Source organism: Oryctolagus cuniculus, chromosome 14 (assembly GCF_051225735.1).
Source record: "Oryctolagus cuniculus isolate XC-2025 breed Fujian yellow rabbit chromosome 14, ASM5122573v1, whole genome shotgun sequence".
NCBI classification, from domain to species: domain Eukaryota; kingdom Metazoa; phylum Chordata; class Mammalia; order Lagomorpha; family Leporidae; genus Oryctolagus; species Oryctolagus cuniculus.
In genome coordinates, this window is record NC_142880.1 from 87,842,373 (window position 1) to 87,863,673 (window position 21,301).

The following is a 21,301-nucleotide window of genomic DNA, read 5'->3' on the forward strand; positions in this document are numbered from 1 at the left end:
AGTGAGCCGCAGCGCCGGCCTTGAGTTATAACTTGTATCTTTTGGCCTTGGTCATGGCTGATCATTCTTAGTAGGAAGAAATTAAAATGAATTATTTCTGTGATGTTTGAAGTGGAGCCCAAAGTGGACTATTTCTGTTTTTTCCAAAATCAGGTTCTCATTTTCCCCTAAATCGATCCCCAAAATGTGTTCAGTTTGTTTAGATTTTGTTTATATTCTTTAACCTATAAAGCAATAATTATTATATTAGAAAAAATCTTCAGTATTCAACCAAAATTATTATCCAAGATATTGGGTGGTTGTTTTGCATCTTTAAAGTTTTCTGTTTAGTTTGGTTAAAGAGAAGGCATATTTCTTGGCATTAATTATATCTTCCAAGGGCTGCTTTTGTTGCATAAGAAAAATTGTAAAGAAATTTAAAGGCAGCTTTCAAAATTTATAGCATGTATATTATATATGTACTCTAGCCTCCGTACTTGTTACTGGGATCTTCAATTATAAGTACTAGTTGGTTTTCTTTGGACATACTTTATTCTACAGTTGCTTACCAGTAGTCATTTCCCTGTTGTTTACTTTTTTTACATTTTAAATGTTAACTGTTTTGCTGTTGCCCATATATGGTTTCTGTACCTATGTTTTGGAAAATTACCTTTGATTTGATGACTTAAATTCAGTAGACCTTCTAAGTTTAGTCATTCGTTTGCAAATTTGTTCGGCCCAGTTCTTTTATTGTAAATAGTTTTTAGATTCTTAGAAGGAATTAACTCATACTAAAAAATTAAGAACGCCTAAAATTGAGTTACAGTAAAACTTCCAAAGCTGTTATGCCTGCCTTGATATATATATCTACCTCATTTCTTCCAGAAACTATCATTGAAATTTTGAATGAATTTTTAAGAAGCTAAGCTTTTCTTTCAGAAGATTTATTGGATTTAGGCAACATGAGAATTTTTTAAAGATTCCTAAATGAGTTTAATTTTGCTGAGTTGAGTGTCTTGGTCTTATTTATTCAGTGTGTCAAATCGAATTCTTATGTAGATACCCAAGTGTAAACATTTTGCAGCTAACACGTGAAATAAGCATTACACACTTTTCCACGTGGTAAAATAACTAATTTGTAGGCTAATCGTGTTGTCTATGTAAATATGTTTTATGAACCTGGAAATGCTCCGAGTGGCTCCAGCAGCCCTGTACTATGTCAGCTGTGTCACCCATCCAAGATGTTGCATGTAGAAAGTCAAGGCTCTGGATCAGCTGCCGGCTCCACTTACACCGTGTACTTAATGTGTCGTAAACTTTTAATGTTTCCTGTACTTGCAGTTCACCACCAGAGCCCTTATGCTTGATTTTTAATACAGATAATAAATCAAAATTTTGCAATTGAACTTTAGTTAACGGGACTATTTTGTAGATATAGATGTCTGTTTATTTGCAGATAATGCCTGGTTACCCGTCTTCTAAGAATGCCTTCTAAATCAGTTAACTTTTGAATATTTGGAATGACCTAATTAGCATGCTTTGCTGAGTTTCTTTCCCATTTAGTGGAGGGACTCTGTATTATCATTCTGTTGATTGCTTTTCCGTAGGCTCATGATCGCTCAGAGAGTGGAGAGTTGGCCTTTATTAAACAGCTCGTCCGGAAGATCCTGATCGTCATTGCCCGCCCTGCTCGGTTACTGGAGTGCCTGGTATGTGCCTTTCAATGTGACTCCATTATTGACTGCTCACTGAGGGAGAGCGGTAGCCTTCAGAAGGCTCCCATTTCATTTGCCTTCAACCCCCAGAGCTAAATGGGAAGAGTCAGGAGGAACTACAGCGTGTGAACGCGTACGATGACATCCGTATGTGACTTGTCCTCTCCGATTTTAAGAAGGAATTCTCGGACTTGTGCTGTATGAAGTGATAGTCCTATCGTATTCCGGTCAAACTTGAAAGATGATATGAAATGATGTGCCTGACTCCATCTCAGCATAATTACTTTATGTCACAGCTAATTTAAAACGCTCGCTGTGCTTTTTTTTTTTTTTTTGAGTTGATAAGATGCAGAAAGAGGGAAGTCAGAGATAGTTAGCGACCCATTTGGGAGATTACAGCAGGCCCTCCTTCAAACCGGAAGGAGTGTGAATTTTATATCTTAGTTCATTTTTTCAATTTTATATATATGTATATTTTTTTTTTGCCAGGGACCATTTTCCTGTTTCAAAATGTTTGTTTTATGAAATTTTCATTGGATTTTCAGTCACATCTTTGCATAAATATGAAGCTTTAGACATAAGAATTGTTTTAAAGGGCTGTATGGTGGCATTTGAAACTCAGTTTTAGGGAGCAGGTGTTTAGCCTACTTAAGATGCCCACATCCCACATTGGAGTCCTGTGGTTCAATTCTCAGCTCTAGCTCCTGACTCAGTTTCCAGCCAACATCGACCCTGGGAGTCAGCAGTGGTGGTCAGGCCATTGGGCTCCTGCCACCCACATGATTGACCTTGATTGAGTTCCTAGCCCTGGCCCTAGCCTAGCCCTGGCCATTGCTAGCATTTGAAGAGAAAACCAGTGGATGAGCACTCTCTGGGAGTGTATGTGTATGCGTCTGCCTTTCAAATAAAGAAACTTTTTAAAAGTTTTAAAAAACCTCACTTTGAAGTTCTAGCCATGAAAGTAATTATAATACAGAATACAATACAACTTTTCATAATCACAAACACATATACTTGTCATTTTAGTGCTTCATTTTTTCCTTTATTCTCATTAGCTTTTTTTAAAAAAAAAGATTTATTTATGTATTTGAAAGAGTTACACACAGAGAGGAGAGGCGGCGGGTGGGGGGGGCGGAGGGAGGGAGGGGTCTTCCATCCGATGGTTCACTCCCTAACTGGCAGCAACGGCTGGAGCTGTGCAAATCCAAAGCCAGGAGCCAGGAGCTTCTTCTGGGTCTCCCATGTGCGTGCAGAGGCCCAAGGACTTGGGCCATCTTCTACTGCTTTCCCAGGCCATAGCAGAGAGCTGGATTGGAAGAGGAGCAGTCGGGATTCAAACTGGTGCCCATATGGGATGCCAGCACTGCAGGCGGTGGCCTTACCTGCTAACCAGTGTCGGTCCCTCTCATTAGCTTTTGTAGTGTTTTATAGTAATGGAGTATTCCTACCCATGGACCATGGATCAGCACAGAGTGAGGCACAGCACAGAGAAGATATTGAGGAGAAAGCTGCATGAGTTTGGGTTTTTCTAGTGGCCATGGCCTTTCGAATCCCAGAATCAAGCACCTTTTGGTATCTGGCGTTTCTGGCAGGACAACAGGGAAACTGTGGGTGCTGCTGGGAGTGAGAACTGGTCCTGGCCAATGCAGGCAGAAGGGAGGCTTGGTGCTGCTTCTCACAGGGGCTTTCGAATTGTGCACCGTGTGCTTCTACTTCCTGCAATTGCTTCAGTTGGGGTAAAATACCATTTTGCATTAAAACTTGTTTTTTCTGGACAGCAGCAGGTATACTATGAGCAGATCCTGGCATAAAAGAGGAAGTGGGATTTTTCGTATTCAGAAGGGAAAAAGTAAAATGGATCTTTTCAAAGATAGAAGCAAGTGAAGTTGGTACTAGCTTAGGGAACGTGGTTGTCTTCAGTGTTGTCTACAGGTCAGATGAAACTGGAGTTAGAGTATTAGGGGATATCCCCCCAGGCTGACCAGCTTCTGCCTAAAGTTCCCAGGCTTCCCCTCTCAGTCACTGCACATTTATGTAAATGGCACGAAATGGATGGATGATTCTCTCTCTCTCCCTCTTTCTGTCTCCCCACCATGACTCTACCTTTCAAATAAATTAGTATATAAATAAATCTGAAAAAAAAAAGAAAGTACATGGGAAAGATGTATTACCAAAGTTTTAGAGAAGACAAAGGTAATTGGATGTTAATATCCTATTTTTCTTTCTTAATCTTTGTATTATGTAAATAATTAATAACTTAATTTGAGAATTAACTAAAAATGGTAATGAAGTTTTTCTAATAAATTTAGACATCAGTGTGTCCTGCAAAACTTGCATAAATATATTCTAAGCTATCCCTTTTATTTATTTATTTATTTACTTGAGAGATAATGTTATAGACATAGAAAGGTAGAGACAGAGAGGTCTTCCATCCGCTGGTTCACTCCCCAAATGGCCACAATGGCAGGAGCTGGGCTGATCTGAAGCCAGCAGCCTGGAGCTTCTAACAAGTCTCCCACGTGGGTGCAGGGACCCAAGGACTTGGGCCATCTTCCACTGCTTTCCCAGGCCACGCAGAGAACTGGATCGGAAGAGCAGCAGCCCGGATACGAACCAGTGCCCGTATGGGATGCTGGTGCTGCAGGCAGAGGCTTAGCCCACTACACCATGGCGCTGGCCCTACTTATTTATTACTAAATTTTATTTAAATCATGCAGATTTCATCTATTTCATGTGTACAGGTTTAGGAACCTGTTCCTTTTGAGAGTGGTTGTATGGAGAAAAACACTGAATCCTCTAGATAAACTCTGAGATTTTAAAATGTTGCTGGTGATTGGAACGCAGATGTGAGAGGCATTTGACTCCGTAGTGGGGATGCTGTTGAGGCACTCACACCCCACGCTGGAGTGCCTGGTGCCAGCTCCAGCACCACTTCCAAATCCAGCTCCCTGCTGACATGCACCTGGGACACAGTCGGTGATGACTCAAGGATGTGGGTCATTGCCACCCACATCGGAGACCCAGACTGAGTCCTAGGCTCCTGGCTGTGGCCTAACCTAGCCTCTGCTATTGTGCGCATTTGGGCAGGACCCAGTGGATGGAAGATATCCACCTGGCTATTTTTCTCTCTTTGCATTTCAAATAAAATGAAGGGGCACTTTCCTTTCTTATATGCACATGCAGTTTCAGTGAGATGGAGATTTTTGAAGTTGTGTTACAAAGAAATCAGAGACAATCATTGAGTTATCAAGTACGCAAATGCATCAACTGACTTACAATTCAGGTTCAAGTATGAAGTGCACTTTGTAGTTTCTAAAGCTCTCGCCTCCTTTCTGCAGAGAACCTACAGCTGTGTATGTCCAGCAGTTTTCTTGTGAATAAGATTCATAGAATAAAAGCCCAGACAGTGTTGGCTCAAATATCCATCTGTGTTTGTCTTCCGCTAGGAATTTGATCCTGAAGAATTTTATTATTTATTGGAAGCAGCAGAAGGCCATGCAAAGGAAGGCCAGGGGATTAAAACTGACATTCCCAGGTACATCATCAGCCAACTGGGGCTGAATAAGGACCCTCTGGAAGGTGAGTGCCCTGCTTGGACCAGTGTGTCACTCGCTCAGGCCCACTGTGCCGTGGGAGAACTCGGTGGCAGGTGGCAGGTGGTGGGTGGTGGTTTTCCTCGTGCGTCTGTTTCAGGAGCAATTGTGACTTGAAGGAGACAGCCAGGAGTGGAGTCCTGGAAGAGCAAGTGAGCATGCGCCATGTGGTGTTACCTGGAGTCCGGGGCCAGGGCTTGAAATCCTAGACACCCGTCAACCTGAGAATGCCAGGCAGTCCCAGGAGGATTCCGATTTCAATCTTGGAGCATTCATGCCCTTGCAAGGCTGTGGGGCTCTTCCTGAGAGTACTTTTAAGTTTGCAAATGTTGTTAAAGAATTCTGGTTCATTTAAAATTAACATTTAAATTCCATGTGGGAGTAAGATAGCTGATGGCAGACTACACTGAGGGCAGTACTGTTAGATATTTTTCTTACTTATCTTGAGAAAGCATGAAAAATAGTAACAGACAAGAGAGCCAGTGCAAAAAAAGAAATGCTTGGTGAAGCTTATGAAAGGATTTATGGCTGATTCATATGAAGGGGAAAAAAAAAACGGATATAATCCTATTAAGTACAGAGAAGAGGAAACATCCTGTTAGTGATTTTCAAAAATCTAATATTGGTAAGCCATTCGCCCCACCCCCACCACCAACCTTTCCTGTTCATTATTGTTTGGGATTGTTATTTATAACACTTAGGGTTATGGACTGCCTAAAAGGACTCACGAACAATTGTTGACTCCATTCAAAATTGTCTTCCTGGTTCATTAAATTGAATTTGCAAACAGTGTTTATCCTGCACCACTGTTCCTACTGGAGGTAAATGAGGTTTCCGGGACCGTAGGCCCCCCACCCCACCCCCAGGAAGCCCAGGGAACCTGCCACGCTCTGCCCTGCTCTCTCTGGCTTCCCCGGCTTTGTTTGCTCTCACGACCATCCTATCTTTGCTTCCAGTGAAATGATGCATGCATTACTGGGAGATAATGCCAGATAAATTTATACTGTACTGAAAGCAATACCACAACAGATTCATCACTTATCACAGACTGGTGGCTGCTTTTCTGAAAAGTTCCCCGGGGAGAGCTTTCTCCCCCTGGCTTTTAAATTACCATCTTTACCTTTTTGAATCATGAGTCTTCAGAAATGGTTTAAATCAATGAAATAAAAAGGGCAGATGTTTAATGGTATTTAGATGAGTTTTAAAAATCTCTTCAGGCATTACAAAATGATGCCTTCGCTTCCTGCTTCAAAAGCTGACTCTTGGTTCCATCCCATTACTACCCACTGCTTACAAATAATATGTGCTTCCCAGATAATAGTTATTTAGCAGAAATTCTATTTAAAACACAACCATCTTTTAATTTTTTTTTTTTACGAAAATAATTGCAGTGGGGGAGGCTGTCAGAGTGTATTAGAGTGACTGTTCACGCTGCTGTGGCGAAGATGGTATCACCCATTGAGGTGTAGACCAAGGCAGGCCCTCACTCTTTCCTTACGCGGCAGGAAGTACCACTGTAGTCTCAGCATTGAGGCCCATTATAGAGGCTTTAAAACGTTCATAGTGGGCTCTGACAGCTTTGGAGTTTAGTAACAGAAATTTATCACCGGGACTTACGTTTTTAACTCTTGACACTGCCTTTTCTTGACGTAGCATCACTTTTGACATCTATTGTTTAACACTTGAGATGTGACTCCTCCGTGTAATTTACTAAATGATGACAAACAAACTCCAGTAGGCATTCGCTCCCTTTTCTAGTCAACGTCTAAACTCACACACGCAAAGCCTGGCCATTTGAAGGTCAGAAGTGGGAGTTCTGTAGCCCGGCTGCCTAGGACTGCACCCTGAAGCCTGCACTGCTAGCCCGGTGACCTTGACCACTCCGGCTTATGAGCCCCTTTCTGCCCCAGTTCCTTCTGAACAAGCGGGTTGGAGAATAGTACCTACTCATTGGCTTGTTTTGAGGATTGTATGAGTTTATCTCTGTATTAGCTTAACCTAATAATTTCTTATAGTAAATGTTAGCTGCTCTTGGTGTTTTACTTACACAGTATAAAGCTGTAGTTTTGACATGCATGAAGTTTGTATATCTTAAATAAAAGGTTTCTAGGGAAAAACAAACAAAAATAAAAATTTTTAAAAGTTTGTTTAAAAGGCAGAATTACAAAGAAAGAGGGAGAGACAGAAAGAGAGGTCTTCCATCCACTGGTTCACTCCCAGGAGCTTCTTCTAGGTCTCCTACAGGGGTGCAGGGAGCCGGCTTGGAAGTGGAGCCTAGACTCGAACCAGTGCCCATATGTGATGCTGGCACTTCAAGTGGCAGCTTAACCTGCTATACCAAAATGCCTGCCCCAAACCTATCCCCTCACACTGAACATGCGTACATTTTAACTTACCTCCAGCCCCATTAAATGTATTGTGCTGGTCACACTGGATTTTGGGATCATTTGAATGATACCAAGAAACTACATAGTTTGTGTTAAGCTCATTTTTATTCTAGAATTCTCCTTAAAGGTTACACTGGGAAAGTGAATGTCTATTTCCAGTTATTTGAGAATGCAAGGCTTGTAAATTTTTATATAAAGGTAAAATGAGTACCCCAGTAATTATTTTGCTTCCTGTTTTTTATACATTATCTTTGCCCAGAAAGGATGATTATAAGAACATACTTATATGAAGAGCCTTAGAAAGTTTTCGATGCTATAAAGTATTTTATTATACATGATGAATTTTGAAAAATTATAAAATGCAAGTAATAGAAGAAAATACAGATTCTCTCTGATCCTTCCACTTGGAGATAAACCCTTGCCAGAGTTCTGGAGAAGATTAGATTCTTTCATGTTCTTTTTTTTTTTTTTTTTTTTTTTTTTTTTTGACAGACAGAGTTAGACAGTGAGAGAGAGACAGAGAGAAAGGTCTTCCTTTGCCGTTGGTTCACCCCCCAAATGGCCTCTACAGCTGGCGCATTGCGCTGATCCAAAGCCAGGAGCCAGGTGCTTTTCCTGGTCTCCCATGGGGTGCAGGGCCCAAGTACTTGGGCCATCCTCCACTGCACTCCCGGGCCACAGCAGAGAGCTGGCCTGGAAGAGGGGTAACCGGGACAGAATCCGGCACCCCAACCAGGGCTAGAACCCGGTGTGCCGGCGCCACAGGTGGAGGATTAGCCAAGTGAGCCATGGTGCCGGCCTTCCTATTCTTTTTTATTAAGCATTTTTTAAAGGATAAGAATGAAAATGAAAAGGTTTTCCCACTTATTTATCTAAATGTCAGCTGCATTCCACTTTCTCGCTCTCTCTTTTTAAAGATTTATTTATTTTTTTGAAAGGCAGAGTTATGGAGAGGCAGAGACAGAAAGAGAGAGGACTTCCATCCACTGGTTAACTCCCCAGATGGCTGCAGTGGCCAGAGCTTTGCTCTGATTCAAAGCCCAGAACCTGGAGCTTCTTCTGGGTCTCTGATGCGGGAGCAGGGGCCTAAGGTTTTGGGCCACCTTCCACGGCTTTCCCAGGCCACAGCAGAGAGCTGGATCAGAATTGGAACAGCTGGGACTCAAATCGGTGCCCGTGTGGGATACTGGCACTGCAGGCAGCGGCTTTACCTGCTATGCCACGGCACTGGCCTGGCCTTTGTCCCTTTTAACTGGGCCATCAGGGTAGTACTGATGCTGGTGTCAAAGATATGACGTCCAGCCCAGAACTGACGACTTTACATGATGTAATTAATAATCATAAACAAAACAATAACCAATGTTTAAAGAGCTTGCAGTTTTTGTTAGTCAACATGCTAGGAGCTGTACACACATTGTTATGTGTAACACTCACAGGAAATTTCCAAGAGATAAGTAATATTGTCCCCATGTCACGGGAAAGAGGTTGGAGTTGGAGCTGAAAGGTCGCTAGCTAGTAAGTGAGTACAGGGGTGGCTACCCAGATCTTTCGTCTCCAACGCCTCTTAACCACCACCGTCACTTCCTCTCTGACAAGCTGCAGATTCTTAGTGTGCCTGGTGTGCCGGCAGAGGAGGCAGAGCAGGAAACTAAGGGTGTTCATCACAGCTGAGAAGCATTGCCCTGCTGTATCGGGGGCACCTCTGCTGCACGTCCGAGCCCAGGATGGCTGGCCTCTCTTAGATGTCTGATTAGAAATAAAGTCGTTGGAGCCGTCACCGTGGCGTAGTAAGTTAATCCTCTGCCTGCAGCGCTGGCATCCCATATGGGCGCAGGTTCTAGTCTCGGCTGCCCCTCTTCCAATCCAGCTGTCTGCTATGGCCTGGGAAAGTAGTAGGGGATGGTCCAAGTGCTTGGGCCCCTGCACTCATGTCGGAAACCAGAAAGAAGCTTCTGGCTTCGGATCGACGCCGCTTCAGCCATTGAGGCCATCTGGGGAGTGAACCAACGGAAGGAAGGCCTTTCTCTCTCTCTCCCTCTCACTGTCTGTAACTCTACCTCTCAAATAAATAAATTTAAAAAGAATTAAAAAAAGAAATAGAGTTGTTGACCCACCCGACCCTTGGCAAGCAGCTGCAGCTGTACCAGGTCGTGAATCCTGTGGGCTGGAGCAGAGGCCCATCCTTGTCTCAGTGGTTTTTTTTTTTTTTTTTTTTTTTTGACAGGCAGAGTGGATAGTGAGAGAGACAGAGAGAAAGGTCTTCCTCTGCCCTTGGTTCACCCTCCAATGGCTGCCACGGCTAGTGCGCTGCGGCCGGCGCACCGCACTGATCCGAAGGCAGGAGCCAGGTGCTTCTCCTGGTCTCCCATGGGGTGCAGGGCCCAAGCACTTGGGCCATCCTCCACTGTACTCCCAGGCCACAGCAGAGAGCTGGCCTGGAAGAGGGGCATCCGGGACAGAATCCGGCGCCCCGACCGGGACTAGAACCCGGTGAGCCGGCGCCACAAGGCGGAGGATTAGCCTAGTGAGCCGCGGCACTGGCCTGTCTCAGTGTTCTTACGGAACGGGTTCCCAGGAAGGGTGCGTAAGGAACCTTCTCAAGAGTTCCCTGCTGGCTCTTGCCACGTGGGATTTAAGATCTTCCCAAGGGCAGGCACTTTAGAGTATAAAATAGACTTTCTCTTTTTTATAGTAATAGAGAAATTATTTTTCTTTGTTTTAGCTTAGTACTCTTGTCTAGTTGCACTGCTTTTCTTAAACTGTACTTGCTGTTTTTTCAACATAGAAATGGCTCAGCTGGGGAACTATGACAGTGGGACAGCAGAAACACCAGAAACAGATGAATCTGTGAGTGTAAGTATCTTCTGGATGAAATACCATGTTGGCTTTTCGCATTATCAGCATCTGGAGATGTTGGCTGGGTTAAACACTTTATTAGTTCAACAAATATTGATTGTGCTTCTATGTGTAAGTCATTGTGCCAGGCACTGGAGGCTTTAACCTTTTGCATCCAAAAGAAATAGAAATTAACAAAAAGGGGAAATCACATTCACACACACACACGATAAACATGAGTGAGATTGATAGAGACTGTGCACTACTAGATCATAGCATAAGCTTTACCTTAGTTTGGTTGGTTCCAAAAGATTTCTCAAGAATGTGGCACCTGAGCTGAAATGTGAGAAATTATTAGACCAGAAAAGGCGAGATTGCCTGGACACGTAGGTCCCTGTTGCTCATGTTGGTCAGCCGTTGCTTTGCTTCTCTTGTGAAGGACAATGGGAAGTGACTGAGCTCTGAATGAAGTGTGTGTGTGTGTGTGTGTGTGTGGAGCGGGGGCAGTAAACAGGGAGATGGCAATCAGAGTTACACCTTGACAGAGAGCAAGCAGAGGGGGCCAGGGGAGCAGGCAGGGTGCCCAGGCAAGCCAGGTGAGGGGCGCTGCAGAGGCACAGGGAGAGATCCTGGCTGCTGGAGCCATGCTGCTGATCTGACCCTGGAGTTAGATGGTCTGGATTCGGAAACTGACCCCGCCTCTTAGTAGCTGTAGGCAATTATTCGGTGCCTCAGTTTCCCCACCTGTGAAATAGATCGACAAGATGGCTAGATGGCAGATGTTTAGGATAATATCATATAGTCCATAATAAATGATAGCTGTTTCGTTAATTGTATTACCAAAACTTTTATAATTTTGCACGTATGGAGATTCTGTTTCCTTGGAAACCCCCAAGAAGAGCCATCAAATGGGCAATGGTGTGTGTGTTCTGGTGCCCTCTGGCACTCAGAAGGGGAGTTTCTGGGGAGATCTGGGTGACTTGGCATCATCTCTGACGTGAATGAGATCCCTCAGGTAGCGGTTAATGAGGCAGGCAGACCGTGCAGAGCCTCGTGGCCCAAAGCTATGAATGCGCGGTCAGTGGGAGGACGTGGTCCAGGCTTGAAGCTGTTTCCTGTAGGTGAGGCCTAGCTCCAGGTCTAGGCCGGGGGAAGCAGAAGAGGCACTTGGGTTGAGGGGGTCAGGTGGCCTCGAGTTCAGGGGTTGGATCTGCTCTCTGTGTAGACACTAAACTCACGCGGAAAAGCCGAGATTCAGAAGGTGCCAAAGGAAAAGAGTGGGATGGCAGTCAGGGACGACAGCTGGCACTGACTCAGAGGCGGGCAGCTTCTTCCACAGCAGACAGAGGAGAGTTCTGAGCTCTGCAAAGAGGAGCCCAAAGGCTGTAAGGGCTGTCATAGCGCTGGAATCCGTGGGCGCGAGAGAACTGTTTGCAGAAATAAGCTCTTTGTTTATGCCTGTTCTTTGAGCGTCACTTCTTAAAGAACTCTTCTTTTTGGAAATTGCTATCTACACCATGGTAAGATTTGTGATTTGTGAGGAAGGCAGAACCTCTGTGTGTGTTGCCTCGTGCCTTTTCCAAACAGGAAAGAAATAGCCCAGCTCTGGCCTGGGGCAGAGGGGCCGCCTCATCCACTGCCCCGCAAAGAGCCACTGCAGTCCATGCATCGTCAGGTGATGGGCATCAGAAGGAAGATTTGGCATTGGGATCAAATTTCAAAATGCTAACAGACAAGGATGATGATAATCGGAATAGTTTTTGAAGAAAAATTAAAATTGGGATTTTTTTTTTAAAAAGTTGGGTGTTCTTACTTCCTGGAAATGAGGGTCCACTGAGCAGTGGGGGTGGGGGGAACCGCTTCACCAGCACTGCTGTGAAAGATTCATCCTGCCAGGCCCTGGAGCCAGCACCCTGGGCTTCCCATACCAAGCAGCGTAGCACACAGTTGTGTGGCCGTGAAAATAATATCCTCAAATTCTGAAATTTTTTTTGACTTTCATGTTTTGTTTTCAAGAGCTCTAATGCATCCCTGAAACTTCGAAGGAAACCTCGAGAAAGTGATTTTGAAACAATCAAGTTGATTAGCAATGGGGCCTATGGGTGAGTAATTGAAGAAAAGCTCTCTATTGCATGTGAACACACCCGAGCGATTCACTTGTTCTGCACACTTACGTCGCATAGATGTTGTGTTAGGAGTTGACTTTTCGGGTCTCTGCTCCCACTTTATGCATGCACCCTGATTTCTTATTTGAGACTCCTCAGGAAACATACTGAATGATGGCCAAGTTATTTTAGGGAGTTGGAGAGAAAGACTTTGTGACTATCAAGTACAAGAAAAGATTGATGCATTCCTGTTTCTGCCTCCTTCATTCTGTCCCTTTGGGAAGTAAAAGTTACATGCATATTTAATAGATAACATTGTTTCATGAGGATTAGCTTGTATTTCCTGTCTGACTAGTATTCAACCTTGGTAGAAAAAAATTTAAATAAGGCTGGCTGAAAATGCAGAGCAACCCACTCTTTTGCCTTTTTGTATGATGTCAGAATTTTCAAAATGGAACTCTATGCTATGATGTCATCATGGTGTGGCTGCCTTTTGACCCATTTTTATAGGCACATAATTTCCCTCTGGTGGCATAGAGTAAATACGACAAGATCTTCCGGAGTTACTCATACGTAGTTTGGAAGGATAATTAATGTACAAACTGTGACCTGATCCATTTCAGACAGCCCCAGAGTTCTAGTTGAATTAAGAATTAATCCTAATTCCATCTGTATATGGAGAGCAATAAACAATCTCATTGACATTTATTGCAGTTTATCACACCTGTGAGCAGATGAGATAAAAGCCACATTGGTAGTGCCACAGGGTTGTTTCTCCGTATTTTTTTTTAACCTTAAATATTTTCCACACCATTTACTTAGCGAAGGACTTAAATATCTGTGAGTCCTTTCTGAGCCTCACCAGTCTGTCTTCAGGACCCTGTCAAGCAACATATTTCCTTCTGTGGCTTCTCTAATGCTTTGTGACATCATATTTTTTTTTTTTTTTGAGATATTTTATTTCCTGAAAGGGCCTCATTGAAACTTTTTGAGATCAGGAAGATCATTCCAGTGTGCAGTCGTATGTGGGTCTGTCTTGTTTAGTCTCTACTAATTGTTTTTTTACTTGATTGTCATTTTGGAGATGATCTGAGATTTTTCTCCCTTCACTGGGGAGAAGGCTGGTTTTGGGTTTAATGGACGTATGGGTGAAAGCATTGCTACGTTTTATTGGCAGTAGCATTCTGGGATAAGGTGGCACATGAAGCATCACTTTTATAAAACTTGGGCTTGTAGTCTTAGCAGTATTTGGAGTTCTAATTGGTTGAGTAAACTCATTTGTAGCACAATTAAACCACGGTAGAGTAGATGAGGTATATCACACTTTGGGGAATGGTAGGGAATATACAAGAAGTTAAACAAGCTGTGAATCAGTAAACACCAGGATGCAGGCCAAGTCAGTAATGGGCTTGCAGCTGCCTATGGGAGCCTTGCCGATCAGCCAAAACTATTTTTTTTCCTTTTGCTCTTCTCCGATTTAATCTCTCATTACATTTCTAACGGATTTCCTCTATGTTTTAATTATTTCTCATTTGAAATTTGAATGGCGCCACCCCTGTTGTTTTACCCAGTCAAAATGCTCCTATGAACTGGCTGAACAAACGGACGCCTCGGTGGGTAGATGAATCCGCTCTTCAGTGGCTCCCAGAGGTAGCTCTGTGCCAGGGTGGCTCACACACCAGTCCTGCAGCTGCTCCAGTCAGTGGGGCTGGGAACCAACCCTGGCAGAGGGGCAGGGTGTCTACCTGTCTTGCTAAACACACGAACGCACACACCAGGGTTTTCTCAAATTCTGAACTCGTGACAGTTCATGCTGTAACACCAGTTTGATAGACATCTGATTTCTCTCTGGGTTTAACACTTTTCTGACCACTCCCGGGAAGTTAAGGATCCTTTTACAGCCAGTCAGCACTTTGTAGCAGACTGATGCCTGTGTGCCGGGCCCCGTACAGGTTCCTTTCGGTCCATCCTCTTCTCGGTGGAGCCCTGTGCAGTTGTTGACCTCATTCCTACTTGCAGGAGAGGAAGGAGGGGTTCAGAGCAGTGGTCACAGAGCACTCTTGATTGCCATCAGAGCTCCTCTTCCCTGTGTGTGTTCCTTACAGCTCCTGGCCACCTTACCTGGGGGGTAGAGGTCCTACTTCGTCCACCCAGCTCTTTCACCTGGATTTGCAGTTTCAACTCTAACAAAGTGAATGTGCAAAACTAACTTTAAAATTTTTTAAGTGGAGGCTGGGGTTGTGGTACAACTGGTTAGACCCCTGCTTTCTGTGCTGGTAACCTGTGTCAGAGCAGTGGTTTGAGTCCTGGCTGTTTCGTTTCTCATCCAGCTGCCTGCTCATGCACCCGACTCAAGCCCTTGGCCCCTGCAGCTACAGAGGGGTGGGGGAAGGGGCCCTGCTGGAGTTCCTGGCTCCGAGCTTCAGTCTGGCCCCAGACTTGGCTAGTGCAGCCATTTAGGGAGTGAACCAGTGAATGGAAGACCTCTCTTTCTCTCTTTCTGTCACTCTGCCTTTCAGATAAATCTTAAAAAATATTTTTTAAGGAAAAAAAAATTGGAAAGACACAAGATTTCTCCCTTTCTATCTAAGCTTGACCTTTCGAGGGCCCAGGGTCTTTTCCTGAAGAGCCCCGCCTGCGGAAGTGGGCGTGGCCTGCAGGCTCTCCCTGCAGCCTGCCTCTCACTCCAGGAGCAGAGGCCCTAGGCTGGCGTCCTGTGCGAGGCTCCCAGGCTCATGCATAATTCCACACACCTCAGGCATTCACAGTCCTGTTAGGCCTGATTCCTTCTGCCCTAGATCCTGCAAACCATTTCTGCCTGCCCTGCACACCTCGTTCTGCAGTTCTGCACGGTTGGAAGCGGCCTGGCTCAGTGACGACAGAGCCCCTTGTTGTCTCTCTAGCGTTCTCCTTCACCCCCTCTGGTTTCCTTGTGTCACAGGTCGCTGAGGGACAGAAACAGAAGTGGCCTTTCCAGAGAAGGCAGGAAACAGGGAGATGTGGGGCCGGGTGAGCTTGGTGTGGTTTTATAACATCAGGAGGTTTACAGTCCGCTTACCGGAGGTCGATGTCTGCTCATCAGCGGCTGACTGTCTTCCCCTGTCCTCCTCCTCTTCCTCCATCCCTTGCTCTCTGCTGACTTAATTTGGAAGATGCACTTATCAGAAAGGAGGAAAAGTGTACGTGAGACACATAAACAAATTTCAGCCTGAACGGTGATATTCCTAAAGCAGTGCAGGTGTATAAAAAGGCAGAGAGCACAGAACAAAACAAACAAAACCCAGCTATAGCAAATAATAATTAGGACCTCAGGTTGATTTCTGCAACTGGATCCAGACATGCACGAATGTCCTGAGGCAGCAATTTCTCCAGGCACCTTGAGGATTAACTTCAATTGGTTTAGGTCAGTTTCCCGAAGGAGTAACTGATTATTTTAAGTACATCATAGCAAAGGAAAGAAGAAGGTCAAACCAAATTTTGTCGACTGAAAATCTGAGACTACAGATTGCAGCCATTTTTCACCCAGTGTCACAGACAGGCCCTGTCATGTGCCCGTCTGATGTGGGCCTGAGGCTTCTTTCGCCTTTATGCCTCCATGAAATTCTGTGCACTCCTGTTCTTCCTTCTGCACCTCCTGTGTTCACAAACGTCTTAGTGAAAATCTAAATGGCAACTTTGTCCTGGTCGACATAGATTTGTAATATGTCTCAAGGGCCTAAGCACTGAACTTGCAAAGTGTTCAATCCTGAAGGAAGACATGGAAAGTAAGTATTCCCCTTGACCCTCAAGAATAGGCAAGCTGGGAGTAGGTGGGTAGTCTGGTGCTGAAGTACCTGTGTTCCACATTGGAGTGCCTAGATTTGATTCCTGGCTCTGGCGCCCTACCTCAGCCTCCTGCCAATGCAGGCCTTGGAAGGCAGCGATGGGTCAAGTATTTGGGTCCCTGCCACCCATGAGAGAAACATGGGTTGAGTTCTTGGCTTCACCCCAGGCATTTTAGAAGTAGACCAGCAGATAGGAGCTTGCTTTCTTTCTCTTTCTCTCTGCCTCTCAAATAAAAAACAGTTTGTAAAAGAAATAGACAAGTGATAATGGGAATTTAGTGATTTTTTTTCCTTTCAATGTTTTAAATTCTGAATCTCATTAAAAATTAGATTCTCTCAGAAATCTTTCTTAATGACATATTTGTTTACCAATGCTTATTTTATATTTAAGGGAGGGCCGAGTTATTTTCTGCACTTCTTTGTATCTATCTTGACATCCTGTTGTTATCATCTGATTAAGACCAGCTCAAAATTATCCTAAGAACAGCTCAAATTATCCGTGGATTCCTCATTTTATCCAATTGGTAATTAGATAAACAAAAAGATAGTAAATGCCTTTAATCTGTGACAGAAAGAATTAGTGGTTTGTTGGTTAGCTGACTAAAATGTTGATCAAAGTAGGAAATCTTTTTTTAAAAAATATTTATCTATTTGAGAGGCAGAGTTACAGACAGACAGAGGGAGAGATGAAGACAGACAGAAAAGTCTTCCACTCCCCAAATGGCTGCAATGGCCAGAGCTGGGCTGATTTGAAGCCAAGAGCCAGGAGCTTCTTCTGGGGCTCACATGTGGTGCAGGGACCCAAGCACTTGGGCCATCTTCTGCTGCTTTCCCAGGCCATTAGCAGAGAGCTGGATTGGAAGAGGAGCAGCCAGGGCTCTATCCAGCGCCTGTATGGGATGCTGGCACCACAGGCGGAGGCTTAACCAACTATGTGCCGACCCCAAAGTAGGAAATCATTAAAAACACACACACACACACTTTAAACATTTCAATGTAACATAAACATATGAATACCTACAGCTCTTTTAGTAAAGATAGCCAGTAGAAATCAAACTCACACCGTTTCTGTTTTCCAGTTTTAGCTTCTTTACAAGTAAAGCAAGTACCTTAAGTAAACTGAATGTAGCAATTTCAGTTTCTATTCTTTTTCAACTTTTAGAAACCTTACCTGCACTAAGTCAGTAGTAATTGTATTTCCTAACTCACATAAAGACTTTCCAAAACATTCATTCAGTCTTCTTACAAACAGTTGTGCTTTTTCTTTTTCATGCTCCTATTTCATCAGCTTAAACATTGTTTAAAGTAGTTATCCTTGGCCTCAAGGCTAGCCAGGAAACAGGTATGGGGATAAATTCAAGCTGCAGGAGTCCCATGTTTGGGCATCCACCCCAGACCAAGTGCAAAGGGAGAGATGCCCACCTGACTGGCTCCCAGAGGAGCGCACCAGGTTGTCCTGTGAGCTGGTCATATGGAGTGTGGTTGAGAGAGCTTTTGAATTACAGTGAAGGAAGATCTAGAAAATCAAAGAAATGCGGAAGAAGGGGAACAAAGCAAAAAAAATTTAGATACAGGTAAAAAATGTAAATGTGTGATTTTGAGAGTGAAGGATAAAGATGAATAGAGCAAAAAAAAAAAAAAAAGATGAAGGTGAAGGTTTATAGACTGGGCTCAAAAGAAAGCAAAATAAACTTCTTCACAGAACCCTGAGGGGCAGTGTTGATGCTGATTAAGCCGGGTGGAATATGCTTGCGATTCAAGTTTGTTGGATCACGTTCCTCTCTTGGCTCCGCAGGAGCAGAGGGTGTCCTGGGCCCACTTGCAGTCATTGTTTCGGGACAATGAAAATCTAACTAGAGGAAAAGACATCTCAATTCCCAGAACTCCTTATTGTAGAAGGAAGGCCCCTGGATACTTCCTGCCACTGGTGGCTTTCCGTGTCATTTATTTCTTATTTGATCATCGCCTAACTAGGAAGTTCAAACCTGTTGTCTCAGGATGAGGACAAGCGAGAGTGACTTAAAAGGAGCTCATCATCTCCAGGTGGGGCTTTAATTGACCTCCCCTAAGGACCGCCATCCCCTGCAGCATCCCAAGCCTCAGGCGGTCGGGCATCTCCATCCAACCGGCACTGGCTCTGGGAAGTACTTGGCAGAGGCCGTAGACACGGATCGCGTGCAGCCTCCGTCTGGTCATTTATGGGAAGGTCGCCCGGCACCGTGACTGGATGTCAACCGCAGCATCGCCAGCCTCCTTTGAGGCTGGGAAAAGCATTTCCTGTTGAAGTAGGCGTAGGGGTCGCACAGGGCAGAGTCCCTAGTGAGCAAATGTGCAACTCTATTGCCCAACAGTCTCGTAGGACCTGTCACACACTTCTCATTTATCTGGAAATCTCGTGGAGAGTAAATTACTCCCAACTGGAAACCAGCAAGTGGAGGAAGCTGCGGTCATTGTTGCCGATCTCAAGGGAATCATTCAGAAAGTTATTGCTTTAGTCAGTGAGGACAAACTGCCTAACATTTTAGAGAGGATTTAGCTCATGCTATGTACGTGATCTTCTTAATTCTGTCCTGTTTTGACATATATCGCATTTTGTTTTGTTTGTGGAAAAACCGAAAACCTCAGCTAGCTATGGGAAAAGGCTCCTCCTGGCCATGGTCCATTGCCTTCAGTTGGCAGTGAAGAGGAATTGGATGCCTTGTGTATGACCTGGGACCTTTTTGGAAAGAATTTTTTAAAAGTCAGTTTAAGCAAAAGATGTGCCCGCGGTGCACTCACTGGCGGTGGGAGCGGAATTCCAGCTGCCACGTGACCTTAAAGCAGTTGGTGCTCACGTGATTGCCTGCATCCCAAACACTTCCTTACCTCCTGTCTCCTGTGAACACCTATCCCTGTGCTCCTTTGCAGGGCAGTTTACTTTGTTCGGCATAAGGAATCCCGGCAGAGGTTCGCCATGAAGAAGATTAACAAACAGAACCTCATCCTTCGAAACCAGATCCAGCAGGCCTTTGTGGAACGGGACATCTTGACGTTTGCGGAGAACCCCTTTGTGGTCAGCATGTATTGCTCCTTTGAGACCCGGCGCCACTTGTGCATGGTCATGGAATACGTGGAAGGTAAATCCATGGCTGGCACTGGGAACGCCACACTCATTTGTGTCGTGGAAGCTTCTTGTGGTTGTGCCAAGTTATTGCCGTGTGCACCAAGGAACCAAAGCCAGGCAATGCGGTGGCTGGATTCCCAGTCATTATCTTCTGATAATTGCTTGTACACTGCCTGCTCTACCATAGCAAAGAGAAAAATTAGTGCTGTTTGGAAAAAAAGACTGTTTTTTTAAAAGTAGCTTTTAATTCTAACTCTCTCCTCTCAATTGTTCATTAAAGTTGGAATACAGGTGATGGGATTTTTCCTACTTATATCATAAAAGCATTCGTTGTAACTGGTTTTCTTCAAGAATGAATTAAAAATCCAGCCTTTTTGGTCTAGGGTATGACATTTAAAATATGGGGAAAAGAGATCCATTCAAGAAGATCCAGCTAGTTCTCCTGAGTTTCCTTTTCCCCCCTTGTTTAAAGTTGTGCTCCAACTTTTAACTGCTCCAAGTGATCTTAAGTTTCCAAGTTTTATTTGAATGGCCATGACTTGTTGGCAAGGAACAGATGAGGAGAAGCCACAGCAGTCTTCAGGGCCTCTATAGACGTTGTTGTCAATGTTTGAACAGAAAGCCAAAACTGTAAACCTCCAAGTAATGCTAGCGGTCTTTCAGTTAACTTCATTTTGCAGATGAGTGAATGAAGTCCAGGAAAGGAACCTTGCTTGATACTGAGCCATGGAGAGAGACATGAACATAGCTTTTGCCCAATTTGCAACTATTGTTTTTTTTCCAACACACTGATACTTCATTAGCCTTTAGTGTCCTCTTTATAATAGCAACAATAACATTTGTCGTTTGTTGAGTATGTATTGGGAAGTAGCCTAAATTCTTTCCAGTTTGGTTACACCATATAATCTTCACAATCCTGCCACCATGAGCATGTAGATATTATAGATGAGGCAACCAAGAGTACTGTGCCCAAGATCTCTCCTCCTGTGAGAGGAAGAATCAGGAGGGACTCGGGTAGCCTTATTTCAGAGGCTTTTATTCATATACTTTAAGTGTTTTTTTACGATTTTAATATTTCTACTTTAGATTCAGATCTGCTCTTGTGAATGCTGCCTCTTAGACAAAAGTCTGTACTTTTTCCATGCCACGTCTTAATTCGAAGCATGACTGCTTAACATCCAGCTTCCACTTAGGACTGACTTGCTGTGTCTGCGTGGAGATGCTCTTGCTTTCAAAGTCTGCAGTCTGAACTGATGGTTTTTTAATTGTAGCTGACACTACACCTACTAAATCTATTTCCTGTGTTTTACAGGTGGAGATTGTGCTACCTTGATGAAAAACATGGGTCCTCTTCCTGTTGATATGGCCAGAATGTATTTTGCTGAGACAGTCTTGGCTTTGGAATACCTACATAATTATGGCATTGTACACAGAGATTTGAAACCAGACAAGTATGTGCACTGATGGAACATGTCTTCTTTTACACAATGCAGAAAGTTTTTTTATGTCTATAAAATGTTTTCTTTTAATATGATTTACACATTTAAAGCTTCTTCCATAATGTTCAAAATGAACTGTTTTGACAGTACAGTAAGGTAATGTTTGCATTTCTTTAAAGCCTATGATATGGGTAATAATAACTTATGGGAAATAAGAGACAGAGATGACTACAGATCCAGAGTTGGTTAAGGTTTTAAAGTTCTTTTTATGATATAAACTTTTCTAAATAGTTTCTGCATTTCTGATCATATTTAAACAAA

The 21,301-nt window shown here is 43.9% G+C and overlaps 1 protein-coding gene across 18 annotated transcripts in view; it reads left to right on the plus strand.

The window, feature by feature from the left end:
• MAST4 (microtubule associated serine/threonine kinase family member 4) overlaps positions 1-21,301 on the plus strand; it is a 623,464-nt gene that overhangs the window by 564,150 nt on the left and 38,013 nt on the right. For all 18 annotated transcript variants that reach the window (XM_051853670.3, XM_051853672.3, XM_089313239.1 and 15 more), the window contains 6 exons: positions 1,587-1,688; positions 5,141-5,273; positions 10,460-10,527; positions 12,526-12,611; positions 19,346-19,554; positions 20,854-20,992. In XM_051853670.3, the coding sequence (XP_051709630.3) occupies positions 1,587-1,688; positions 5,141-5,273; positions 10,460-10,527; positions 12,526-12,611; positions 19,346-19,554; positions 20,854-20,992 (737 nt within the window). The remainder of the gene's footprint in view (positions 1-1,586; positions 1,689-5,140; positions 5,274-10,459; positions 10,528-12,525; positions 12,612-19,345; positions 19,555-20,853; positions 20,993-21,301) is intronic.